The sequence below is a fragment of the Castor canadensis genome, chromosome 3 (assembly GCF_047511655.1).
Source record: "Castor canadensis chromosome 3, mCasCan1.hap1v2, whole genome shotgun sequence".
Lineage (NCBI taxonomy): Eukaryota > Metazoa > Chordata > Mammalia > Rodentia > Castoridae > Castor > Castor canadensis.
The window spans coordinates 5143345-5171342 of NC_133388.1; the positions used below are offsets into that span (position 1 = coordinate 5143345).

At 51.5% G+C, this 27998-nt stretch overlaps 5 gene segments (V, D, J or C); all 5 read left to right on the forward strand.

The window, feature by feature from the left end:
- LOC109674306 (Ig gamma chain C region-like) overlaps positions 1-27998 on the forward strand; it is a 94528-nt gene that overhangs the window by 1245 nt on the left and 65285 nt on the right.
- Positions 1-27998, forward strand: part of LOC109683548 (Ig gamma chain C region-like) — a 128668-nt gene that overhangs the window by 709 nt on the left and 99961 nt on the right.
- Positions 1-27998, forward strand: part of LOC109683549 (Ig gamma-1 chain C region-like) — a 160790-nt gene that overhangs the window by 437 nt on the left and 132355 nt on the right.
- Positions 10-12624, forward strand: LOC109702772 (Ig mu chain C region membrane-bound form-like). The segment is given in 7 exon segments: positions 10-160; positions 8173-8487; positions 8592-8921; positions 9213-9530; positions 9640-9972; positions 12084-12199; positions 12345-12624. Coding segments are annotated over 6 exon segments (1347 nt in total).
- On the forward strand, positions 1121-27998 carry LOC109702774 (immunoglobulin heavy constant delta-like). The segment is given in 7 exon segments: positions 1121-2982; positions 15373-15675; positions 16489-16596; positions 21207-21533; positions 21766-22104; positions 27324-27450; positions 27691-27998. Coding segments are annotated over 6 exon segments (1200 nt in total).

Genomic DNA, 27998 nt, shown 5'->3' on the forward strand with positions numbered 1-27998 from the left:
GTGCATGGGACCATGATGACCATAGGAAACAAGTCTCCTGCTGCAACTGGCCAGGCATGGGGTGGGGGAGTCAGGTTTTTGTACACCCTCTAAGAGATTCTGTGGCAGTGTGACTACTTCGACTACTGGGGCTCAGGAACTCTGGTCACCGTCTCCTCAGGTGAGTCCTTACAGCCTCTCTCCCCTACTTAATTCAGGGGATTTTCACTGCATTTTGCGGGGGGCAAAATGAGTGTGCCTTGGTCTCAAGCCAGGAAGGTCCAGGGCAGCCTGGGGCTCAGGAAGGGGTCTTTGAGGATGCCCAGCTCTTGCAGACAGACATCCTCAGTTCTCAGACTCTGCAGCCAGGGGATTCTCAGGGATTCCGGCCACCCTTGGCCACTGGGGTCCTCTCCGATCCTTCACTGGGCTTGATCTGAGGTGGTCCTGAAACCCTAGTCAGGCACCAGTTCTTGTCTGGTGTCTGCCACAGTTGTCACAATGTGACAAGTACTGGGGACAAGGGACCCTGGTCACTGTCTCCTCAGGTGAGTCCTGCCCTTTCCCAGTCTAATTGTGTCTAATTCCTTGAGTCTTGGGGTCAAGCAGCCGAGGCATTTTGGAAGTCAGGAAAGGGAGCCAGAAGAAGGTTTCCTGCAAATGGGAGTTGGAGATCCAGCCACCCTTGTTCTTAAGTTGAGCTGCAGAGGCTTGGGACAAGAGTCTCCACTGTCTCCTTGCTCCGTCAAGCAAAATCAGGGATATCATGACTGCTGTGTGACCAGGTTGTGCCGGGTCTGAGGCCCCGCTCTCTGGGGCAGGTTGTCCAAAGTTTGCTGGACTCCTGTGTGAATTAGCAGTTTCTGAGGGACCAAGCTAGAATGTGGGGTTCCTAGGGGGCCACATAGGGCTCCAGGAGTGTCTGGCCCAGATAAGGAGTGGAACACAGAGACCCAAAAATACTGACTTGGTTGGCCGCTCCAGTGTGGTGCCCAGAGAGAATAGGAGTCTGGCAGCCTAGGGTGACACCAGCCAGGCACCAGGGTTTTTGTGAGATGCTAATGGGGACTCCACCATTGTGATTACTACGGTATGGACATCTGGGGTCCAGGGACCCTGGTCACCGTCTCCTCAGGTAAGAATGGCCTCTCCGGGGTCTTCATTCTCTGCTCTTTTTTATGGGGTTTTCTGAGCATTGTAGACTGGTCCTGGGGGGACCTGGGCAAGCTGATTGAGAGAAGCTGGGAACAGGGGTGCCTTAAGGATTTTAGAGCCTCCATGGGTTTTCTGATGCCTTTAGAAAATTGGAATAAGGGCAGACATGTCAGATACAGAGACTGAGCTCCTGGAACTCGGACTTGGGGGCTTGAGGGCCATGTTGGGGTGAGATGCTGAAAAGCTTCTGTGGCTGGAGAACATTTGAGGCCATGAGAGGAGACATTCAGTTTGGGAGTCACAATGGTGGCTGGGGAATGCACCCCAGTGACAGCATTTGTAGAGCAGCAGGATGGTCACACAGAGAGTGCAGAGGGAATGTTTTCTTTAGAAATTATAAGAAATATAAGAAATGTTCTGTGCTAGATTATATTTTAAATTCTTTATTAGCTAGAAAGAAAACTCCGGGTGAATGAAGTCAGTGATGAGGACTTGTGGCCTTGGTCTTGGGGAGAACAGGTGCTGGGCATCCAGAAAGGGTGGCTGCTGTCTAGACGGGGACCTGGGAAGGCTGAGGGAACCCAGCTCTGTGAGGACTTCATCTGGGAGAAAATGCTTACTAAAAATTAGAAGGCGAAATGTCTTTGAATTGACTGCTGAGAAAAATGGCTAAGAAAATTATGACTTAGAAATGTGAGAAATTGTCGAGTATATTCAATTTTTTAAATGTCCTAGTGTTTAAAATTCTTATCACTCAGTTAACAACCGTGAGTCATGTTGGAATTGGTATTCCTGAGAGTTTGGCCAAGGAATAGGAATGTGGGTCTGTGAGTTTTGACAATAGTAAATCAAGTTTATTTTTTTAATTAATTGAGTGATGCCAGGAGCGGATGGTGAGTTGGAGTCAAGATGGCCTGGTCAGGCCCAGAACACCTGCAGCAGGTGGCAGGAAGCAGATCACATCAAGAATCTATTTGGGGAAGTAAGAAAAACCACCATAGGTGTATTTATAGCTATGGTTATGAAGAGGTGGTTTTGAAATGTTTTTCACAGATCTGAAAGTTCCAGCTAAGCAAAACAACACCTGGGTAATTTGCATTTCTAAAATAGAGTGAGGGCGCTGCTGAAACTGAAAATATCCTCTTTGAGCTATGTGAATTCAAGTTCTCAACCTTAGCTTATCAACTTCTAAATTACACTCATTTTCAAAGTTTGAGCTGTGCAAAAAATTGAACAGTATAAGTGGTAGTTTATTTCTAATGTTTTTTGGAAATGTGTTTTTTAATTATTCTGTTACTCTTCCATATGGTAATTAATCTCAACCCTTCTTCCAATACCAGAAGTATAATGTTTACAGTAACTTCACAGTTTTTAAGCTAATCCAATTTTCTTTTTATGGTTAATAAGAAGCACTTTGATATTCTGATAGAGATGCCTTCAGAATTATTTTTCAAGACCACTTTTTGAGTATTCATTTTAGGATAGATTTAGGTTAATTGTATAGAGTTGTCTTGGACTATTTCAGCTGAATATATTAGTTGGCGGATTAAAAGGAAACCCTGCCAGGGAGTGCAAAAGAAAAGAATCTAGGACCACTTAGAAGGACAGATTTTGTTTCGGGTGGGCTTTGGCCCAGCTTTTGGTGGAGGAGTGCTGGCAGAGGGTCTGGTGCTGGACCAAGCTTCGGCTTTCAGTCTCCAGAGGCCACCCAGACTTGGGAATGTGCAGCTGTGGCTTCTGCCACCAGGCCAACTGGCTATTCATGATGAATCAGCCAGTTTTAGTGGACCTGGAGGAATTATTCCATGCAAAGACCCCGGACCTCCCAGTGACCAGGCATCTGACACGGTAAGCGTGAGGCAGCTAGCACGGCAGTGTGCTGCTCTTACAAGTTTGTGTTGAATGTTTGCTTCTATTTGAAGAGGAATCAGTCTTAGTATTGTTTCAGGAAGATGGGAGGCTTGCATGTGAGTCCTTTGAGACCATTGTCTGGGTCATTGACATTTAACTTTCCCTAAGGACTTGTCAAGGAGAAATGGGCATGGGCTTCCCTGTTGCAATGGATGGTATCAACATTGATTATGTTGCGCCTGGTGCTTGAAACTGTCTCCATTTAAGTCTAAGTGCAGCTTTGAATTTTGCATCATTACTGTGTGTTCTGAGGAGCTTCATGAGAACCAGAAGAATGTTAGTGGCAAATTTAGAAAAAAATGCATATCCTCATAGTTGTTAATAATAGTCTTAATGCAGAGGGAACTTGGCAGAGGGGCTAATTTAGATTCAGCAGGGAGGAATCTGGGCTAAGAGGTGCTCTGGGAGTTGCAGAGCACAGACAATGCTATGGATTCTAGAGATTTTCATTGGATATGCTTCTACATTCTTGATCTAAATCTCAAGATATTTTAATGAATTTTATGAATTTTATGAATGTCTAGAACTATTCTACCTGGTTGTTAAAGGGTGGTGGTAAATGATACTGCTTGGGAGCCTAAAGCCAGCTGCAATAGGGCAGAGACCAGGTCGTGGAATACCAGTGGGCAGAGGTGGAAGGCAACAGCTGTTCAGGATTTGACAATGGGATGGCTTTAGCTGAGAAGGGTCCACTGGGCTGACCCTGCTGTCCACTATCATTCCACCAAACCTTCAGAAATCGACAGGGCAGAACCAGGCTTGTAAGACTGCCTGAGATAAATGGAATGAAAAAGCTGTTGCTGAGCTGGGCTCGGGTGAGCTGAGCTGAACTGGGTTGGGGTGAGCTGAGCAGAGCTGAGTCAGACGGGGGAGCTGAGCTGAGTTGAACTGAGCTGGGGTGAGCTGAGCTGGGCTGGGCTGAACTGAGCTGGGGTGAGCTAGGCTGGGTGAGCTGAACTGAGTTGAACTGAGCTGGGATGAGCTGAGCTGAGCTGGGCTGGGCTGGGTGAGCTGAGCTGAGCCCGGCTGGGGTGAGCTGGGCTGGGTGAGCTGAGCTGAGCTGGGGTGGTGAGCTGAACTGGACTGGGGTGAGCTGAGCTGAGCTGAGCTGAGCTGAGCTGGGCTGGGCTGGGCTGGGGTAAACTAGGCTGGGGTGAGCTAAGCTGGGTGAGCTGAGCTGAGCTAGGGCGAGCTGAGCTGAGCTGGGCTGGGCTGGGTGAGCTGAGCTGAGCCCCGCTGGGGTGAGCTAGGCTGGTGAGCTGAGCTGAGCTGAGGTGGTGAGCTGAACTGGACTGGGGTGAGCTGAGCTGAGCTGAGCTGAGCTGAGCTGGGCTGGGCTGGGCTGGGGTAAACTAGGCTGGGGTGAGCTAAGCTGGGTGAGCTGAGCTGAGCTAGGGCGAGCTGAGCTGAGCTGGGCTGGGCTGGGTGAGCTGAGCTGAGCCCGCTGGGGTGAGCTAGGCTGGTGAGCTGAGCTGAGCTGAGGTGGTGAGCTGAACTGGACTGGGGTGAGCAGAGCTGAGCTGGGCTAGGGTGAGCTGAGCTGAGCTGGGCTGGGCTGGGCTCTAGGGTAAGCTAGGCTGGGGTGAGCTAAGCTGGGTGAGCTGAGCTAAGCTAGGGTGAGCTGAGCTGAGCTGGGCTGGGCTGGGTGAGCTGAGCTGAGCTGGGGTGGTAAGCTGAACTGGACTGGGGTGAGCTGAGCTGAGCTGAGCTGGACTGGGCTGGGCTAGGGTAAGCTAGGCTGGGGTGAGCTGAGCTGGGTGAGCTGAGCTGAGCTAGGGTGTGCTAAGCTGAGTTAGGGTGAGCTGAGCTGAGCTGGGCTGGGCTGGGCTGAGTGAGCTGAGCTGAGCCCGGCTTGGGTGAGCTAGGCTGGTGAGTTGAGCTGAGCTGGGGTGGTAAGCTGAACTGGACTGGGGTAAGCTAAGCTGAGCTGGGCAGGGGTGAGCTGAGCTGAGCTGGGCTGGGCTGGGCTAGGATAAACTAGGCTGGGGTGAGCTAAGCTGGGCGACCTGAGCTGAGCTAGGGTGAGCTGAGCTGAGCTGGGCTGGGCTGGGTGAGCTGAGCTGAGCTGGGCTGGGCTGGACTGGGCTAGGGTAAGCTAGGCTGGGGTGAGCTAAGCTGGGTGAGCTGAGCTGAGCTAGGGTGAGCTGAGCTGAGCTGGGCTGGGCTGGGTAAGCTGAGCTGAGCAGGGGTGGTGAGCTGAACTGGACTGGAGTGAGCTGAGCTGAGTTGAGCTGAGCTGGGCTGGGCTGGGCTAGGGTAAGCTAGGCTGGGGTGAGCTGAGCTGGGTGAGCTGAGCTGAGCTAGGGTGAGCTGAGCTGAGCTGGGCTGGACTGGGTGAGCTGAGCTGAGCCTGGCTAGGGTGAGCTGGGCTTGGGTGAGCTGAGCTGAGCTAGGGTGAACTGAGCCTGGGCTGGGCTGGGCTGGGCTAGGTGAGCTGAGCTGAGCCTAACTGGGGTGAGCTGGGCTTGGGTGAGCTGAGCTGAACCTAACTGGGGTGAGCTAGGCTGGGTGAGCTGAGCTGAGCTGGGCTGGGCTGGGCTGGGGTAAGCTAGGCTGGGATGAGCTAAGCTGGGTGAACTGAGCTGGGCTGGGGTGAGCTGGGCTGAACTGAGCTGGGCTAGTGTGAGCTGAGCTGAGATGGTCTGGAGTGAGTTGGGCTGGAGAGAGCTGAGCTGAGCTGGGAGGGGGTGAGCTGAGCTGGGCTGAACTGAGCTGGGATGAGCAAGGCTGGGCAAGTTGAGCTGAGCTGAGCTGAGCTGGGCTGAGCTGTGCTGTGCTGTGCTGGGGTGAGCTGAGCTGGGATAGGATGGGGTGAGCTGAGCTGAGCTAGGCTGAGGTGAGCTGAGCTGGGCTGAACTGAGCTGGGGTGAGCTAGGCTGGGTGATGAGCTGAGCTGAGCTGGGCTGAGCTGTGTTGTGTTGGGGTGAGCTGAGCTGAGCTGAGCCAGACTGGGATGAGCTGAGCTGAGCTGGGCTGAACTGAGCTGGGGTGAGCTAGGCTGGGCAAGCCAAGCCTTGCTGAGCTGAGCTGAGCTGTGTTGTGCTGGGGTGAACTGAGCTCAGCTAAACTAAACTGGGCTAAGCTGAGCTGGGCTGAGCTGAGTGGGGATGAACTATGCTGGGGTGAGCTAAGCTGGGCTGGGGTGAGCTGAGCTGGGGTGAGCTGAGCTGGGGTGAGCTGAGCTAGGCTGAGTGAGCTAAGCTGAGCTGGGATGAGCTGAGCTGAGCTGGACTGGGGTGAGCTGTACTGAACTGAGCTGGGGTGAGCTATACTGAACCGGACTGGGGTAAGCTGCGCTAGGCTGAGCTGGGATGAGCTGAGCTGAGCCGGACTGGGGTGAGCTGAGCTGAGCCGGACTGGGGTGAGCTGTGCTGAACTGAGCTGGGGTGAGCTATACTGAACCGGACTGGGGTAAGCTGCGCTAGGCTGAGCTGGGATGAGCTGAGCTGAGCTGGACTGGGGTGAGCTGTACTGAACTGAGCTGGGGTGAGCTATACTGAACCGGACTGGGGTAAGCTGCGCTAGGCTGAGCTGGGATGAGCTGAGCTGAGCCGGACTGGGGTGAGATAGGCTGGGTGAGGTGAGCTGAGCCAGACTGGGGTGAGCTAGGCTGGGGTGAGCTGAGCTGGAATGAGCTGAGCAGAGCTGGGGTGAGCTGAGTTGGGCTAGGGTGAGCTCGGCTGAGTGAGCTGGGCTGGGGTGAGCTGAGCTGGGGTGAGCTGTGGTAAGCAGGCCTAGGTGAGCTGAGCTGAGCCGGACTGGGGTGAACTAGGCTGGGGTAAGCTGAGCTGAGCTGGGCTGAGTTGAGCTGAGTTGGGGTGAACTGAGCTGAACTGGGCTGAGCTGAGCTGGCTGGGGAGAGTTGAACTGGGCTGAGCTGAGCTGGGCTGGGGTGAACTGTGCTGAGCTGAGCTGAGGTGAGCTAAGCTAAACTGGGTTGAGCTGAGCTAGGATTTGCTGGGCTGGGGTGAGCTAGCTGAGCTGAAATGGGCTGGGGCGAGCTAAGCTGTGCTGAGCTGGTTTGGGGTGAGCTGAGCTGAGCTGGGCTGAGAAGAGTTCATCTGGCCTGGGGTGAGCTAAGCTGGGCTGGGGTGAGTTGTGCTGAGCTGGGCTGGGATGAGCTGGGCTAGGCTGGTGTGAGCTGAGCTTAGCTAGACTGTGATGAGTGGAGCTGGGCTGGGGTGAACTGTACTGAATTGAGCTGCAGTGAGCTAAACTGAACTGGGTTGAGCTGAGTTAAATTTGCTGGGCAGGGGTGAGCTGAGCTGAGCTGGGCTGAGGTGAGCTGGCATAGCGAGGTCAGCAGAGCTAGACATAGCTGTGCTGAATGGAGCTGAGCTAGTCTAGATTTTCTAAGAAGGGCTTGGGAGAGACCGTGTTTTTAGCTGCTTTGGGCTGGACTGACCTCAACAGGGCCATGGGGGTTCAACTGGACTGAGTGGGCCTTGCTGTTTGGTCCTGGTGGACATTGTTCTGGGCAGATACTGTGATCTTGCTGTTCTTAGGTTTAGGGTCAAGCTCGTTCTATACCACATCCCTCCTACCCTACCTGGCCCTGACTGCCCACCTGGAGAGGCTTCAGAGTGACTTTGAGCATGGTTAGGCTGGGTGTTGCTCAGCTCATCCACTGAGTGGGCAGCCTGACTGATAAGTGGCTCCAAGGTTCACATGCAAATATGAAGCCTGGCCCCTTGAGCTCCTCGGGCCCCTTGAGCTCCTCGGGCTCCTTAGACTCTGCGCTGAGCACATTAATGTCTTGGGCTAATGTCCCACAGGAAAGCCCAACTGGCCAGACTGAAGCCTGAGCCAATCAAAACACAGCCTGACTGAATACAGGTATCAGTGTTGATGGGTTGGCTGATGAAGGCCAGATGTGCCTGTTCCAACAGGCAGCCCTCCTAGTTTTCCTAGGCTTTCAAAGCTGGGTTCCTATGGCTAGTGTGGGAGACCATGGGAGCCTCCCCCAGTAGCCTAGGACCTCTTACCACAGCATGTCCTGTCAGCTCTTGGAAGCCTGCAGGGGCAGCCTCTGTGGGATAGTGAATATAGACAGAGCTCCTGACTTGCAAGCATGAGAAGACAGCTTCTCACCCCTCCCTTTCTCTTTTGTCCCTCCCGGGTTCCCAGAAAGCCCATCTGCCCCAAGTGTCTTCCCCCTCATCTCCTGCGAGGGCCCCCTGCCTGATGAGAATCTGGTAGCCATGGGCTGCCTGGCACGGGACTTCCTGCCCAGCTCCATCTCCTTTTCCTGGAACTACAAGAACAACTCCGAGGTCAGCAAGGGCATCAGGACCTTCCCAACAGTGCTGGCAGGGAGCAAGTATGCAGCTACCTCCCAGGTGCTCTTGTCCCCCAAGGACGTCTTTGAGGGCAAAGATGACTACCTGGTCTGCAAAGTCCAGCATGGCTCCAACAACAAAAACCTGCAAGTGCCCTTTCCAGGTGAGAGCTGACCCCCACCCAGCCCAGGCAGAAACTCTGGCATGGAGGGATCAGAGGGTAGGGCTTGGGCAAGGCCCAGCTGATGCTTTGTCCCCTCACTCCAGTGACTACAGAGCAGTCTCCCAATGTGACTGTGTTCATCCCACCCCGAGATGCCTTTACTGGCTCTGGCGTACGCAAGTCCAGTCTCATCTGCCAGGCCACAGACTTCAGCCCCAAGCAGATCACAGTGTCCTGGCTGAAGGATGGAAAACCCGTGAAGTCTGGCTTCATCACAGAACCGGTGACAGCTGAGGCAAAAGGATCCACCTTCAAGATCACTAGTACACTAACCATCACAGAGAGCGAGTGGCTGAACCTGAACGTGTTCACCTGCCGTGTGGATCACAGGGGGCTCACCTTCACAAAGAATGTGTCCTCAACATGCAGTGCTGGTGAGTGGCCTTTCCCAAACCCACCACCCCAGGCCAGGGCACCCCCACATGTACAGGTGTCCACTCAGGCACAGCAGATGCCACCTGTACATGGCCGTCTGCTCCCTGAGCCTTGGCTTCCCAGTACAGCCAATGCAAGGGCAGGAGCAGGAGGTCAGGTGGGGGCCAAGTGTCTCCCAGAAGCAGGACCCCAAAGGCTCTGCAAATCAGCTGCTTTTCTTAGGGGGAAAGTAAACCTTCCCTGACTTCACATCCAGCCAGCCACTGACACTGGTGTTCTCTTTGCTGTAGGTCCACCCATAGACATCCAAGTCTTCGCCATACGCCCCTCCTTTGCCAGCATCTTCCACACAAAGTCGGCCAAGCTGACTTGCCTGGCCACAGACCTGGGCACCTATGAAAGTCTGAACATCTCATGGACACGCCAGAGTGGTGAGCCAGTGAAAACCCACCTCAACATCTCCACCAGCCACCCCAATGGCACCTTCAGCGCTGAGGGTGTAGCCAGTGTCTGTGTGGAAGAATGGGAGTCTGGGGAGCAGTTCACCTGCACTGTAACCCACACAGACCTACCTTCACCACTGAAACAGACCATCTCCAAACCCAGAGGTGAGTTTCCCTCCCACTCCCTCACTGTGCTCCAGGAACCCTCCCCCTGCCTCTGGAGGCAGGTCCCCTCATGTCCACCCTGAACTTACCACTGTCTTTTTGCTCACAGGGGTGGCCAAGCACCCACCTGCCGTGTATATGCTGCCACCAGCCCGGGAACAGCTGATACTGCGAGAATCTGCCACGATCACCTGCCTGGTGAAGGCCTTCTCTCCCCCAGACGTCTTTGTGCAGTGGCTGCACAGGGGGCAGCCCTTGTCCGCGGACAAGTATGTGACCAGCACCCCGATGCCTGAGCCTCAGATCCCAGGCCTCTACTTTACCCACAGCATCCTGACCGTGCCAGAGGAGGAGTGGAACTCAGGGGAGAGCTTCACCTGTGTCGTGGCCCATGAGGCCTTGCCGCTCTTGGCAACTGAGAGGACCGTGGACAAGTCCACCGGTAAACCCACCCTGTACAATGTGTCCCTGATAGTGTCTGACACGGCCAGCACCTGTTACTGACCGTGCTGGGCCCCCACCAGGCAGGCCCTAGGGGTCCAGTCGTTCTGTGTGTGTATGTGCAAACTAACCGTGTCAGTGGGCTGAGATGTTGCATTTTATAAAAATTAGAAATAAAAAGATCCATTCAAAAGATGCTGGTCTTGAGTGTGCAATGCTCCTGTCCGCTACGGCCATGACTGGGCTCTTTGCCCATCCTGCCTTCACCCTGCAGAACACCCTCGTCTTGGCTCCTCCCTCCCTTGCCTCTCTGTGTGGCCTCCAGAAGGCCCTGCACACCTTGCAGCAAGTGCACAGAGCCTCGCATGCCACTCCTCCAGGTGCTTTTAGAAAGAAGGTTGAGAGTTTGTTCATGCCAGCACAGGCAGCAATCCAGGCACATGCCTGGGCACACCTGGGCACACATGAACAGACATGCACACATGAACACATCGACTTAGACAGCACATGTATAGACACAGCCACTTGCACAAACATGCATTCATGAGCGCACACAGATGTGTATACAGACAGACACACTGACACACAGGCATGCACATGAATTCATGCAAAAGTACATGAATACACACAAAAGTAAAGAGACCCCTCAGGTACATAGAGACACATATGGCCACATGCATTCACAGACTCACATGGGCACAAGCACTTCTAAACACATGTGTACACACAAACACAGATGGAAGACAGGTAATCATAGACATGTACATGAACATGCATGTGTGCAATTACATGTGAGCATCACACACTCGTACACACCAACACATGGACACATAAGCATAGACATGGCACAGATATACACACACACGCACACCCCATGGTCCCCAGTACCTCTGGAAGACACTCCTGCACAATGCTGTCTCCAGCGCTTCCTACTCATGGCTCTGCTTGTCCTTTGTCTCTGCATGGATGTGCTTCCACAGCCCAGCTGAGCCTGAACTCTGACCAGGGTCACCACCCAGGTCCAGGGCTTAGAGAGCTACACGGGGCTTTGGTGTTTAGGCCTCCCAGCCTGTGCCCAGCCTTTGCTCAGGGGAGAGTGCCCCAGGGACAGAGTGCATCCTCCTTTCTAGCTTCTTCATGGAGGCAGCAGTTATCCTCAGTACTCACCTGCAACAGAGCCAGAGTTTGGGCCACATCTAGACAGAGCAGGTGGTATCCAGACCTATCCTGACGACAGAGGGGTGCCCTCGGCTGCCCCTTCATTAGTAGGACACCACAGATCAATCTGAGCTTATCAGACTACAAATACCCACCTTGCTTCCCAGCCCAGGGTGCATAAGGCAGCTGCCCTGGGGTAGGCTAAGCCCCTGGCACAGAAGACAGTGGCCTCAATGAGGTCTTCACACCCAACAGAATATGCTTCCTCCCTAGGATGGCATCCTAGTTATTCCCCACACTGTAGGGCCTTTGGAGCCTGAGTTTCAGAAATCTCCAAGGGTGCATCTGTGCAGAGTCCAGGACCCCACTGAATGATTTTGTCCACTGCCTCCCTCAGGTGTCTGACTGTCCCCTGGTCTTAAGAGCTGTTAGTGCTAGTAGGCTAGGACCAGCCACCCTCAGTGACTCTGCTCCAGGAGGAAGATAAGGTGCCAGAGTCCCGCAGAGGAAGTGAGGAGGGGTATAACGTCCCACTGCCCATCACCAAAGCACAAGGGACAGGGATACCTTCCCTGCTTCTCAGCCCAAGTGGTCCTGGCTCTGAAACCTGCTCAAGAAGACTCCAGGACACACAGAATACCACCCTACAGGGGTCACTGCCTCTGCCTTTACCCTTGTCCATGTCTGCCACCTGCTACATCTGTCTTGCTCTGTCTGCCACATGGGCTCCTGGGTCCCATTTCACTGTCTGCTGCAGCTTAGCCTGTGCTGACTCTGTCCAGCCTGCGATGTCAGGGGACCCATCCTGTGCAGGCTAAATCTCCTCCAGATGCAGCCTGGGTTCTCCCAACCCAAAGGCAGACGGCAGGCAGGTACTCTGCCAGCACCAGGCTTTGCTGCTGCTATGGAAATCTGCCCACTATGACCCTCCCTCCTTCTGTGTTCCCCTCACAGAGGGCGAAGTGAGCGCCGAGGAAGAGGGCTTCGAGAACCTCTGGACCACCGCCTCCACGTTCATTGTCCTCTTCCTCCTCAGCCTCTTCTACAGCACCACCGTCACCCTGTTCAAGGTAGAATGGCTGGGAATGAGAGGGTGCTAGGAGCCACCGCAAGGCAGTGACCAGACAGCAGTCCTGGGGGCTCACTAGGTCCTCCCTGCCCCCACTTCTGTTCACTATAAGGGGACACAATTCATGCTGTCTCTGTTGCCTGCAGGTAAAGTGACTCACCCATGGAAGGACACCAAAGACCAAGACACTGACTCACAGGATACCATCTCTGGACCTGGGGTGGCTCAGACTATGTGGCTTGCAAACTTGTACCTAGATCTTCCCTATGTCACCCTTCAGCTTTGAGCTGTAAGACAGGCTTCTTTCTAGACTAGCCAAAAACCTGTCAACCTGAGGCACCTGCAGTGGCAGGTCTACCTGAACACTTCTGTGCCGTGTATATGTGTGACCTCAAAATAAACAGATATTTCATCTTGTGAAACTGCTTTCTGGTGAAGGATTTTGTTTCTTTTGCAACTTTTTGTGTGGCACGTGCATCTGAAGAGTGACCCTAATTCCATAGGGAACCATGGGTAAGGGAGCTGTCTGGCTGGATTTACAAAGGTATGCTCAGAAAAGGGCCAAAGGGAGAAGGTGTAACACATGTGGCTGGCCAGGCCACACTTGTCCAGTCTGACAGATGAAAGGTGGTGAAGCAGGAGAATTCTAGGCCTAGTCTCCCACACACAATGAGAATCCAGAAGCTGGGTAAGGCCTCGGGGCCTCTGCACAGCACCACCACCATCTCTCTCTCTGGCACTGTTTCTAGTAAGCAGGGACACTTTGGGTCTTGTCCTAAACCTTTGTGGCATATGTGGCGTGTGCTGCTGGAATGCAAGAGGAGCTGGCTGAGCTCTCTGGGGTGTGCTTGCCCTGCTGCAGTGTTCCAGTAACTGTGCTCTGTGGGTCATTGTTGCTGGTCACCTGCAGCAGTGGGTGTAGACAGAAGCATGGAAGTCAGAGTAAGTTTTGGGTGAACCACTGTCTCAGTGAATTTGGCCTGCCATAACAAAATGGCAAAGACTGGGTGTCCTAATCAACAGACACATATTTCTCAAGGTTCTTGAGGCTACAGTTGGAGATTAAGGCGCCAACAGATTCCTATCTGGTGAAGGTTTCTTCCTGGTTCATAGATGGTCCCTTCTCACTGTGTCCTCATCTGGTGAAGGGACAAGGGTTCCCTTTGTGGGCTTTTCTCCAGACAATAATCTCAACATGCCCTAATCAGCTCTCAGATGCCACACCTCCTAACATTAGCACCCTGGGGTTTAAGGTTCAATGTGTGAATTCAGAGACACAAATCTTTAGTGTGTAACAGTTGTTAGGAGGCAAAGAAAGATGGATGGAAATAAGACTCCCAGTAAGGGGGAGCTGGGTCATGGAAGTTCAGTCCATAGATCAGAGTGCTGCAAAGGCAAGGTAGGGGCAGTGTTGAGGTGGCTCCCTTGGCTATGGTGTAGACTGCTGGAGGCAGCTCACAGACCATGGAAAAAGTTCAGGGGGACTGTAGTAGTAAGGAGAGAAGAGGTGGAGGGGGCCTTGGAAACCCCAGAGCCATTGGTGTGGACCAGTCTTAAGAACCAGGTCCCAGGAGGGGCCACCTTGGGGTGCAGAGAACAGTGGGAGCCCACTTTGGGCTTGTTGTCGTAAGGATGTCCAGGGGCTATTACCAAATTCCAAATTCACTTCCACATGTTTAGGTAATTGTTACATCATCAGAGTATTTCTAATACCAAAATCTGTATTAATTTCCTGTGGGCTGCTGGGAGAAAGTGCCACAGTTGGCTGCTTGAGCAGCAGGGCTTGATTCTCTTCCAGCTTGAAGGCCAGGAGCCTGAGATCATGGCATGGAAAGGGCCAGTTCTCGCTTGCCACAGGGACAATCTGTCCCAGGAATCTCTCCTAGGTTTGTGGTCTTGGCAGTCAGATGTTCCTTGGCCTGTTGAATCAACCAGAGGCAGAGGCCTAGCCATTACCTCATCTTTATGGCCTTTTCTCTGTGCATCTAAGTCCCACCTGCCCCTTTCAATGATCCTTGACCTGTTAGGTTCAGTGTCTACCCTGATTCATATGAGCACATCTCAACTTGATTGATTCTGCAGACTCTATTTCCAAACATGGGCTTGTTCTGAGGTCCTGGGCTTGGTACTTCAGTACATGATTCTGTAGCAGGGGCAATTCACCCATAACCTCACCCATCCCCCATATATCTGCCAGTGTTGTGGGGGGCTCTGGTGGGGCCAACATCCCAGAACATCAGTGAGAATTGAGAATGACCCAGAGAGGCCCAAGAGGTGGTGTGGGGAAGGTAATGGGGCCTCTCTAGATTTTGAGCAGGGCCACAGACAGGCTGTGGAGGATATGGTGGGCTGAGAGTCCTGGGGAGGAGCCCCAGGAAAAAGATATAAGTACAGGGGAAGGGTCACTGTGGGTTTGGAAGAGAAAGAGGCAGTTTCTGTGTAACAAACTGGATAACAGCATGTCTTGTTCACCTAAGCACAAATAGTGGGGTGGCATGGGAGAACATAAGGGTCAGAGGCAGTAGAAAAGGCCTCATGAGACTGGGACAGAGCAGTGCCATCAGGGTCCAGGCAGGGACCCTGCATTTACTTGATCACATTCCAGGACACTAGGTCCAGTACAAAACTACCACACTGGAACCTGCCACCCCTTGTAGCATCCATGAGTGACAGCTGGCTGGTTCAAACAGGTCTTAAGCATCCAAGACTCACAAAGAGAAGGATTGGTCCCCACCAACTAGTGGGGAACCATATAAAAGTCAGCTTTGTGGCTCATCTCAGGGAAATGGGAGCCCTGATGCCAACCAAGGTCCATCAACGAGAGTCCTGAGTGGGGACCACAGGGCCCTAAGACCATACCTCCCTGAATTGGGGTGCCCCTCATCCTCACAAGGCTCAAGGAGGGTTCACAGAAGAGATGGGGGGCAGAGGGATGAAAGATCACAGGACTGGTCAGAGGGCATCACAACCTCTGGAGAGAGGATGCTTCCTTCAGCCCCAGCCAGCTGTGACCCCTAGTCATTCTTACCCACGCAGCAGAAGAGCAGTCACGTGGGCCTCAAATGCTCACCCAGATACATCTTCCTCGGACATCATCCTAGACATTTGCCCACCTCCTCCTGGGGTCCTAATATGCACCCCCAAGTCCTTAGGATCGCATTGTCTGTTTTTCAGTCACTGTCAAGCCCCCGGACGTGTTCTCCATCATCTCAGGGTGCAAAGCCCCAAAGGAAGACAGCATCATGGACCTGGCATGCTTGGTGACTGGATATGTCCCAGAACCGGTGAAGGTCACCTGGCACTCAGAGGCACAGGGCCAGATCCAGAAGACCTTCCCCTCAGTAAGGATCGGTGAATTATACACCTTGACCAGCCTTCTCTCCTTCCCTGCCTCGGAATGGAAAGACAAACACCACAGATGCATCATCAACCACTATGAGACCAATAAGAACATAAATGAGACTTTCCAGTTGCCAGGTGGGTATGCATGGGCCTGGAGGATCTTCCACACCTCCCCATCATGAAGACCACCAGGACTAGAGAAATCCCCTACCATCCCCCTGGGAGCACTGTCTTGTCTCTTCCTCACTGGGACCTTCCCTTCTGTGTTTATGGCTCTGCACCCTCTGCCCCTGCCCCTTCTGTCCAATTCATCTGCTCCTCTGGCCTGTCTTCTCTGGATCCTTTCACCTTTGGGCCCTCCATTCTTGCTCTCCTACTCTATCCCCTGTGCTGTACCCTTGCCACCTGATGCCTCTACTCTGCTATACCTTTGGTCATCCTGCTCAGGTCTTCCCTCTCTGCCCATCCCCTGTATCCCACACAGACTCCACCACTCCTTCCCCTTCCTGCAAGTCCTCCCCAACTTGCTCACCCTCTCTAGACTCTCCCCTATAACTATCTCTCTTTGGCTGCTCCCTTTCTGGCCACTCACCTCCTCCATCTGGTACTCTCCCTCAAGCCTTCTCCCTCTGGCTGTTTCTCCTCTGGCCCCTCCCAATCTGGCCAGACACCATTGGTCCTCCCTTTCCCCTTCTCTGCTGCCCCATGAATCCAACACAACACTTACTCCTTTTCTCAGGGATATTTCCCCAAATGTGAAAGCAGGCAGCTGGCTTAGCAAAGGCAACAGCTGAGAGGCCTCTCCACATCCAGTCTCTCTCCATGCCACCACACAACACACCCTTGCACCAGCCTGGCTGCCTCTTTTCCATTGTCTTTTACAGCCCTGGGCTGCTCAGTCCACTCTGCTTTCTCACCCTCACCTGCCCACTGCTCATTTGATTCCAGCATCATGGAATGCTCAGGCCTCCCCGGTGCCCACTGTACCACCCAGAGCAGAGAAGGGTTCCACTGAGACCACCAAAATCAACACTGCCACCACCACTGGGGGCACAGGTAAGCAATCTCCCTCTCAGTGCACCTTGCCCCTACCCGTCTGCTCAACTCTTAGGCTAACTGCTCCAGGCCACCCTCCATGAATCCTCACCTGAACCACAAGTCACACCCAGGTGAGGATGGGGCACTGCACTGAGTTTTGTACATCTGTTGCAAGCCAGGCCCTGAGCACCAGAAGATGCCACTGCTCAGACCTTGGTGAGTGAAGGATGGGTTCACACCACAGGAACACAGTTGGCAAGGGAAAGAATAGCATTGGTGCTCAACTGGTCCATCAGACTGGGGCTCTCATCTCTGAGCTGAGTCCATATCTCATCATGGAGCCTCCCATGGATGCACATGGCCAAAGCAGACAGGACAGCAGAACTCAACTCTGAAACCCTTAAGTAAACATAGGGTGTCATTTGAAGTTCTGGTGGCCATGGCAACCAGATGACAGGACAGCAGCAGGAACTGTCTCACCTCCTTCTGCTTCTCGGCTCCACTGTCCCCAAGTACTGGGTCCCAGTTAGGCTCTAGTTCCACCTTCACCCTGTCTGCCATCTCCAGAAGATGCTAACCAGGAGCCTTGTTTGGAGAAGTTCGTGATTCATGACTCTAGCCAGCCTGAGCCTGCTGTGTGGCCAGCCTGCAGTGCACAAGCCCCCTTGGCCTGACCAGCCCAATGTCCTGACCTCAGCAGTGTTGTCCACCGCTGCCACAGTTTCCCACAGCCTATACCACTGGGGAACTCCATACATCACTAACATGGATTACAGCTGACGACCCTACAGAGACTACTTTACTGTTCCTACCCAGACCAAAGCCTGTGAACCCTGCTCAAGGGACATCATAGGACCTACACACAGGAAAGTATGTTTCCCTACAAAATCTGCTGTGCAGACTGGGAGAGGCAACGGTTCCACCTGCACACAGATAGTAATGTAGTAGCACAGAAACATGCAAAAGCAAGGAAGTAAGAAACCTCCAATGACAATGCAATAATTTTCCAGGAAGAAATGCCTGGGAAAGACTTCAAAACAATTATCTGAAGGAAACTTTGTGAGGTACATGTGAATGCAGACTAACCATTCAATGAAATCAGGAAAAGAATTTGTGAACTGAATTAGAAACCAAGTGACAGGTTATCATTAAAAAATTTCTTCAAGAAAAATAACAGAAATCTTGAAGCTAATGAATCCAATGCATAAAAAATACATAATAGAGAGCTTCAATAATGGACTAGATCAAGAAGAAGAAGGAAGTTTTGAACTTGAAACAGATCTTTTGAAGTAACACACACAGAGGAAAAAAAGAAATTAGCATAAGAAAAAAATAAGGAAACATGGAAATTCTAGAGGGAGAAGAGATGGAGAGAGTTTCAGAAAAGACTCTTACAAAGAAAATAGCTGAAAACTTCCCAAGTGTTTGAAGAGATAAAGACATTGGGATACAGAAGGCTCAATGGTTCCCAAATGGACTCAACCCAAAAAGGTATTCATCTTGACATATTATGACAAATTGTGAAAAGTCAAGGACAAAGAGGGAATTCTAAAATCCACAAGACAAACAGGGGCACATCACATGTAAGGGAATTCTCAATAGACTACCAGAAATTTTCTCAGTACAAACCTTGTGGCCAGGAAAGAAAGAAAGAAGAAAGGGAGAGAGACAGACTGATAGAAGAGAAGGAAGGAAGGAAGGAAGGGAGAGAGGGAGGGAGGAAGAGAGAGAGAAAGCAAGCAAGAAAGGAACAAACAAACAAAGAAAACCCACTGCTAATCAAGACTACTATACCTAGCTACATTATCCTTCCAAAGCAAAGGAAAAATAAAATGTTTCCAGGCAAGCAAAAGCTGTAGGAATTTAAAACCATGACACCAGCATTATAAGAAATGTCAAGTGGTAGAGTGCCTGCTTTGCAATCATGAAGCCCTGAATTTAAACTCCAGTACCACCAAAAAAAGAAAGAAATGTGTAAGGGAGTGCTACACAAGCAAGCAAAAGGACAGTGATTGCTGTCAGGATAAACACAGGAAGTTATAAACTCTCTGGTTGAGGCAAACTTATTTATTATTTATTTATGATCACACTGAAAATACTCCAGGACTCTAATGATGCTATGTAAATCTCTCACACCTCTGTAATGAAGGATAAAAGTCAAAATGGTCAAAAATAACAAAGAGTGAAAGTGAATGGATGAAAAAGATGTTCTGTGCAAAGACAAGCTAAAAGTCATCAGGGAAAGCTATCTTAGTATCAGATAAAATAGACTTGAAGTCAAAAACTGTAAAAAGAGATAAGAAGGCCATTATATAATGATAAAGAGGTAAATTCAGCAAGGGGATGTAGTGATTGTAAATGTAGATGCATCCAACACCAGAGCCCCCGATACACAAAGCAGATATTACAAATCTACAAGGAGGGGTGAACTGCAATGCAATACTAACAGAGGACTTCAGTGTCCCGCTTTAACACTGAACAGATCATCCAGACAGAATCAGCAAGGATTCACTGGACTTGGACTGCACTCCAGACCAGGTGGACCTGACAGACATTTACAGAACCTTTCTCCCATCACCTGTAGAATACACATTCTCCTCACAGCACTTGGAACACTATACAGCGTTGATCTGTCAGGCCACAAAACATGTACGAACAAGTTTATGCAGCGAGAAAGCATTCCAAGTTTCCCTTCTGACCACAACAGTATAAAACTCAAAGTCAATAACAGCAGACACTGAGGAACTTTACAAGCAAGTGGAAATTAAACAGCATGATCCGGAATAACTGTGGGCCACAGAAGACATTTAAAAGAGAAATTCAAAATTTCTTAAGAGAAACTCAACATGCCCAAAACTACTGATAGCAATAAAAGCAGTTCTGAACCAGAAGTATATAGCAAAACAAATGCCTACAGGAAAGAAGAAAGATCACAAATGCCCCAGGACCCTGCACAGCAAAGGAAACAACTGAGTAAAGAGACATTGTGGATTTAAAGAAATATTCACCAACCACACATCTTATTGAAATGGGAAAAGCATGTACATAGATGTTTCTCAGAGGAAGACATACAAATAGCTAAGCACTATATGAAAAAGTTGTATGAAAGAAACACCTGCTAGAATGACTGCTATCAAAACATGAAAGATAACCAGTGCTAGGGTGAGAAGGAACTCTTGCACACTGTTGATGGGAATGTAAATTAGCAGAGACATTATCCAAAAGTTAAAAATAGATCTTCCATACAACCCAGAAATTTTGCCTCTGAGTATAAACTCAAAAGAAATGAAATCAATATTCACTGCAGTTCTGTGGAATGGAATATCCTAAATGTTTGTCAAAGGAGGAATGGATAAAGGAAAGATACATATACATCATGTGATTCTATCCAGTCATTAAAGAAAGGAAATCCTGTCATTTGCTACATGGATGAACCTGGAGGACATTACATTAAGTGAAATAAGCCAGGTATAGGAAAACAAGTACCACACATTTAGAACCTAAAAAAAGTAAAATTATATAGTAGAAAGTAGAATGATGGTTGCGAAGGGGACGGGGGAGACTTGGTCAGAGGATACATACAAAGTTTCATTAGAAAGGAATGACTTCAAGAGTTCTGTTGTACAAGATGGTGGCCATGATCAAAAATAATGTATTTATTGTGCTCCTGAAAATTGCTGATAATGGATTATAAGTATGTGTGGTAATGCATGTGTTAGTTAGCTCAGTTAAGCCATTCCACAATGTATACGTATTTCAGAACAACCTTTTACACATCAAAAAGATACAAAATGTTTGTGACCTAAAATCTTTTCAAGAAAAGAAGAAGGAGAAAGAGGAAGAAAAAGAAGAGAAGGAGGCAGAGACCTTCAGATTTTGACTGACTCCTGTTCTATTACAAATCTATGGCCCAGTAACTTACTGACTGTCTAAGCCCTGGGCTATAGAAGAAATTATTATAAGAATGTCGTTGAACACAGAGAAACTTTGACCTCTACAAGCCTCCAAAAGGCCAGTCAGTGTTCCTGATAGAACCAGGGGACACCCATGGGGAGCGTGAGGAGGCCACAATTAAGATGTGAGGGGTTCTTAGCACCTGAGTGGGTGGGTGCCACATCTAGCCCAGTAAGACAGGTGCCCTTACCCTCACAGGCTGAGGGAGGGTCCCAGGGATCCACAGGAGAGTCCAAAGCAGCCTCTGCAACTCCAGGGTGACCACAGCCTGACCACATGTGTCCTGCCAAAGCTAGAGCAGGGAGGAAAGCTCTATCTCACCACTACCCACCTGTCTGTAGTGCCTCCTGGCTACTCCCAGATAAAAGCTGGGATGATGGAAAGCCCAGGTCAGCCCCTCAGAACACAAGAGTGGGGGAAGGGAGAACAGAAGGAAGCTCCAAAGAAAACCTGGCTTGCAGTGAGTCTCCACCCAACTGACAGGAGGCCACACAAAGCAGCAAAGGCCTGGGTCTGCTCAGGGGACATTAGGAAGCCCTGGGGGTTGGAAAGTGACTAGGAGAAGCACTGTCCACAGTGTGGGCCTTTGCTCACCAAGCCCCAGGAGCCCAGCAGAGGAAGTGTGCCACTCCCAAAAGAGCTGCTGTGACTCTCCGTCTGCCCTCTCCTTGCAGAGTGTTCAAGCCACCCCTGCCCTCCCCACATCTACCTGCTGCACCCTCCCCTGAAGGACCTGTGGTTGAAGGAGGAGGCCATCTACACCTGCTTTGTGGTGGGAGATGACCTTCAGAAGGCCCACCTATCCTGGAAGGTGGCTGGGGTACCCCAAACCCACAGTGTGAAGGAAGAGTCACTGAAACAGCTGGTCAATGGCTCCCAGAGTATGAGCAGTCACTTGACCCTGACCAGGTCCATGTGGAACAAGGGAACTCCTGTCTACTGCACACTGACCCATCCCAGCCTAGTGTCTCACAAGGTGTTGACAGCACTGAAGGAACAAGGTGAGACGACTCTCAGGTGGGGAACAGGGCTTCCCAGTGCCCCACAGACACCCACTTCCCCCCAGGACTACCCAGTGTCCAGCCCACCCCCTCTCCCACCCTGGCCACCTGGGCTCCCTCAGTGCCCTGACCAACACTGCAGTCAGAACAATGTCAGAACTGCTGTCAGTCAGGCAACCAGCTTCTCTCACGATCCTTCAAGTCCCAGTGTGATAAGTTTCTTCTCCTGCAGGTTCCAAGGCTCCCAGCAGCCTCTCCATCAGCCTTCTCAGCATGTCGGTCCCTGCAGAGACAGCCTCATGGCTGCTGTGTGAGGTGTCTGGCTTCTCTCCTCCAGACATCCTCCTGATGTGGCTGGAAGATAAGAGAGAGGTGAATCCTTCCTGGTTTGCCTCCACACACCCCATGGCCCAGGCTGGGAACAAGACATTCCGGAGCTGGAGTATCCTGCGCCTCCCAGCCACTGCCGGGACTTCTCCGGCCACTTACACATGTGTGGTGAGGCACGAGGCCTCCCGGACCATGCTCAATGCCAGCAAGATCCTGGACACTGTTGATGAGTCATACCCAGGTAGGGATCACTGGACAGGCTCGGGCGGGGAGGCCAGGATGGAGGAGCCCTTATCTTCCTCTAGGTTTACGGCAACGGCCTGGCTCAGAGCCCCTGTCCTTCTCTAGTTCCCTTCTCCATGTCTGGTGTGAGAACAGGCTTTCTCAAACTCCTGAGCCTCGATGGCCTAGCAGGAGCCAGGTTTCCCCTTCCTGTCCATATATTGTGTACTAGGCCAGGATGACCAGCACAGGGTGGATATTTTGCAAGGACAGTTCCTGAGGAATGGCCATTTCTGATCAAGATGGCCCCAGACAAGGGACCTCTGCTGGGTGAACATGGGTGTGGTCACCTTAGACAGCTGCCTGCCCATCTCAGGGTCCAGGACCACAGAGCAGCAGTGAGGGCATGGACCCAGTGACAGGTGACAGTTCAGATCTTGAGTGCCATGGCAGGCCCTGACCACACACTGCTCAGAGGGGCTGGAGAGGGCAGTAAAGTCCCCAGCATGAGGGGCCCTCACAGTCAAGTCCATGGCCTGCCCTCCAAGACTAGGGTTGAGCCTCACAGGAGGTTCTGCTGCCCAGAGAGATGGCACACAGAACAGCGTCCCTACTGCTGCCAGCACAGCCCCGGTGGGACAGACGTGACCCAGTGTGTGTGCCACCTGTGCCCAGTCCCTTGGTCAAGGAGGCAGTAGGAGAGGCAGCTTGGTGTGAACTTGAGCCAGAATCCAGGCCCACAGAAACCAGGAAATAAGACACCTCGTTAGCAAGGGGCAGGAGTAGGTCATGCCTGACTCCACCTGCCTTGCCTAGGTGGCCTGACAGTGGTGATTATCCTCATAGGCAGAAGCCCATCCTGATCTGTAAGGGCCCCTTGAGAAGCAGCTGCTCCTCAGTCCCCTCTGTCTCTCAACCAAAGGGTCTCTCCTGGTGCTCCAACCCTACCTCTGGCCACCCACTCACACCAAGACTGCCATCCCGTGCCCCCACCCCCGTAGACACTCTCTGCACCTTCAACCACAGGCTGTGGCTTCCTTCCTCACCACTGACATGCAGCCCCTGACCCTAACAATCTTTCCTCCACTGAGTAGACAGGAAGGACCCCCTCCCCAGAAGGATCCTTGAGGGCCTGGTCCATGTGATCTTCTTCCCAAACCTAACTGACCAGCCATCCTGGTATGTCACAGCTGAGCCTGGACCATCTACCTGGCTTGGCCTGGAAACTGACCATCAGGTTCCAGAGCCCCGGATGTCAGTACTACGGGGCATGCAAATGAATATACATCTATACACCTGGGATGCAGAAGCATACACCAGTGCCTTCCAGCTCCTTGATGGAGAGCCCAAGCTCTGCTTGTGACTGTCATGTTTGGTCCTTCAAGGAGGATGCTGGCTCTTTTGGTGCCATCAGACCTGGAGACAGGGCCACCTCTGCTTCATTTCCTTCTTTTGTCTGGGTAGCAGTCAGGACCTTGACTTGGGGCACTGTGAGCCTTGCATAGCTGGGCTGGAAGGTTCCAACCAGGTCAACTTAGGAGTCCTGCATATAGTATGTGTGGGACAAAGCAAGGTGTGCAGGCATTTGCAGATGTGAGGTGTGTGAGCTAGTGGTGATGGGTCACAGTCCTCATTTTGGACACAAGGCAGACTGAAGCAGCTATAGGAGGCCAGACCAGGCCCAGATATGTCAAACCCCTACCAGCTCCTGCTCCAGAAGCTCTGATCTGCTGCTTGGTCCCTGGGATCCCCAGGGCCCTTGCAGAAGAAAGTCCTCCTCCATGTAGGCACACCCTCACCCAGCCCTGTCAACCACTTCACTGCACTGACTGAAGATGCCAGTGCATCCTGAAAGGATCTGATGCCTTTCATAGGCACCCCCTCCTCCAGCCAGCAACTCCTGACATGTTTTGGCAGCCTTGTGGTCCTGAAACAGACTGGTCCTGTACCTGTCCTGGGTCAGCTCTCCCTCTTCACTTTTGACATCGCTCCCCTATCACCTGCCTCTCTCTAGATCTACTCTCAGTGGCTCCAAAGGCCACTCCATCTTGGTTCTAAAGTCAGTCCAGCATTGGTTCCCTCTTCCCAGAATCACGCAACACTCTCAGGAGGTCTGGACATAGGCATCCCTCAGCAGCCAGCATGGCACTTGAGGTCATTATTTTCATTAGAAAACAACCTTACAAAGGCCATCCTACACTTGCCTCTCCATATCCTCTCTCTATCCCTCATCCTGCCCTTCTTTCCATGTTCCTCATCTCATGAGACATCCACATCAGCCTAAGTGCCACACAGAACCAGGGGCATCACCTTCCATCACCCCCAACTCCTGAGAACCACAAATCTTCCTGCTTCTTGGCACTGGCCCCACCCAGTCCTTCACCTGGATTATCACAATAGCCTCACTGGTCTCTCTGCAACCAATTTGATCCCTCCAACCCATCCATCACAGTAGCCAAGGTGATCTCTTAATCTGCACATCTGCTCTGTGTTTCCAGGCATGTGGAAAAGAGTGCAATCAGTCACTCATGCCACAACAAACCTACTTTTAACATTGTAAGTTTATTGAAAGCCACTAAATAGCTGAGGAGTCAGTGAAGTCCTGCTGACTTAAATTCACCAGTGAGAAGACAGTAGCTTCCCACCGCCCCCCCACCCCCGCCCCATTCTTTGCCTTGTCCTAGAAAACAGGGTACTGGGACATCTGTAAGACAACATCAAGGAATCATCCAAAATTTTAATGTATTATGGGGTTACAAGAGGGATAGGAATACAGAAGAGACCAAATGCCAAATGAACCCCTACCTGCAATTCTCCTACATAGGACTCTGCTAAGAATACAGTCCCTGGGAACAGAGCTTGGAAACAGCAGATCTTGTCTCCCCAAAGCCCCACTGGATGGACAGTCCTGCCCCATCTCAAACCACTTATAGCCAGAAGCCAATTATGCTCCCCCAGCTTCACCCCAGCTCAGCTCCTGCTAAGAATGAAAAGGCCTTCCCTGCCTCACAGACAGAGCATGTGTTCACTATGTGGAAAATAAATACCTGTATTCTACTCCAGACCCAAATATTCATTTGTGCACAATGTCCAGCATAAAATTAACAATCACAAGACATGCAATGCAGCAGAAAAAATATCACCCATAATCAAGATAATAAACAGTAAATATAATTAGATGTTGGGATTGAGAACAACACTGAACCAAGTGTGGTGGTGCAGGCCTGTAAGAGGTGATGGCAGGAGGATCTCAAGTCTGAGGCCAGTGTGGGATACATAGTAAGACCCTGTATCAAAAAAAGAAGAGGAAAAAGAAAAAGAAGAAGGAAGAGGAGTTGAACAAAAAGAAGAAAAAAGTAAGAGGAGAAGAAGAAAAAACTCAATAGTGATCCTGTAATACTAGCTAAAACTCTTCATGTCTCCCTTTGCTTTAGGTGGAAACCCCAGGCCTATGTGAGTACTAATGCAGCATGACTTCTCTCACAAGTCTCACAAGTCTCAAAGCTGATTCTCCTTCAGGAGAGCCCTCCTGCCCTCCTCCTCCAGCCACCTTCCACCATCATTCATGAGTCTGAGGCTTTCCTGGGGGACCCCTGTGACCTCTGTCTGGGTCAGATGCCTTCCCAGAGGGTACACTGTTTTGCTCTTCATCTAGTTAGAGCCCATTCTGTACTGAATGGCAATCATGTCTAGCTGTCTGACTTACCTCTGGACCATTTGCCCTTGTATTATAGGTATCTCACACTACCTATAGCAAGGGATGTTGCTCTCTTCTAAATTTCTGATTCATTGTGAAGCAGTACCCTTTGTAAATTAAAATGAAAATTAATCACTTGAAAATAAAACGAATGGCAACAAAGATAAACTCATCACCTCTTATGCACAAGAATCCATTCCAAGACCCCCAGTGGACACTTGAAAGCCAGGTGGTGCCAAGCCATTGATAAGTGTTGTGACACCTCAATAGTCAACCTATGACCAAGATAGGTTGCCTAATGGATGGGCAGTATGGACAGTGTGCAGGAAGGCTGGACAAAGGGGTGGTTCCCCTCCCAGGCAGTGAAACAGGATGGTGCAAGGTGCAAGTCATTACAATGCTCAGAGCAGTGTGCAATATAAAACGGGTGGATTGTTTATTTCTGGAATTTTCCATTTAATATTCTCATACAACGTAGGTAACTGGAATCATGGAAACCAAGGATAAAGGAACTGCTGTATGCTGATTTTTTATTAGTAGATCTAACAGGATACTATAAAAGTTTCCAGGGCTCCCATGAATTCTGTATTCACTACCCATCTTCTGTGAAGTGCCCTGGATCAGAACACCCCCTGTGAAGTGGCCCTAGGCCAGTCCATCCCCTATGGAGTGGCCCTGGACCAGCACACCATAGGCCCACCAGTGTGGCTGTGGTTGAGCAGGTGGCACAACCTCAAAAAGCACTTGTGGAGTGAGCACCAGGCAGTGTTGTGACTTTCAATGGTTGTTGTCAGTTCTTCTCACTTGCTACCAGTTTTTGCACCACAGTCTGGGTGTGCTTCCTGTGTAAGTGTTGTCCTGGTCCTGGACATCAGCAATTTCCACACATTGCCCAGGCTACACTCCAGTCTTCAGATGAAAGAAGACTGGCCAGTCACAAGGTTCCTGTGTTCACAACACATCTTTCCTGTCACTGCCTCCCTATTGCCATTAAGATAGAGTCACCATGGCCTGGCAATTGCCAGGTCTTTCCTCCACCCACCACAGGTCAGGGGCTCCCCTCCCTCCTCCTGGGGCCAGGCTGTTTCTCAATAAGGACACCGTGCACACTGCTCCTTCCCTGGAATGCTGTTCCCTCCTGTCTACCTGGTTAACACCATCTTATCTTTCACACCACATCTCAGTAGCCACTTTCTGAGCAAGCCTTCGCTGGCCAGCTCCAGGTCCACTTAAGCGCCACCCACCTCCCCACACCCTCATTGAGACACCATATAGACTTATTCACAGAAAATTTGGGTTCAGGTCTTTCTGCCCACCTGGCACAGCTCCCAGGACCCAGTGCAGGCAAGGGGGGGATGGCAGTTTGTAGATGTTTGCCAAAGAGACAGAGGATGGCACTCAAGGGGAGAGCTGCACATCAGGTCAGTGCTGTCCAAGTATGGGTGGGTGAGAGGCAGCCCTGCCCACAGGACAGGGACCTTCTCACCTGGCGCTGGTTCCTCCCCAGGACCAGTCACCACCAAGCCCCTTACCCCACACAGCAAGGATGAGAACAGCGATGACTACACAGACCTGGAGGAGGAGGGCGGCCTGTGGCCCACCCTGTGCACCTTCGTGGCGCTCTTCCTCCTCACATTGCTTTACAGTGGCTTTGTCACCTTCATCAAGGTGGGTGCTCCCAGGCTTGATGTCCCTCCATTTGGGAATGGAGATGGACGACATGCATCTCCAAGGGTCACTCTGGAGTCACATTCAGGATAATGGGAAGAACAGGAGCAGGACAGAGGGAAGCATGGGGGATGCACCAGCCCATGTGTTGGTGGTCACTGACACTGCCTGCCTCTGGGCCCTGTCCCCCTCCTCCGCTCCTCTGCACTCACTTTTTGACCCCAGGACTCTCTTTTCTAGGTCAAGTAGCCCCAGGAGAGAAGTCTTCCTGCAGATGCACAGAAGGGATGCTTGGCTTCAATGAGGGGGTGTATGAAGAGGACCCACCCCGGGCACCCTGTAGTGAAATTCTCCAGCCCCACCTCTCAGCTCCCTTCTATCCACCCAGTCTCACAGGCCCAGGAGAATGAGAGTCCTCAGCTGGAAGTCAGCAGGACACCCTACTGCCTGGCCCTGACCAGCACCATCCTGTGCCTCCCTGAGCGCTGCAGCCCCCTGCATCCCTCCCCCATAAACATGCTTGGTTCATTTTGCTTGCCTCCTGATTG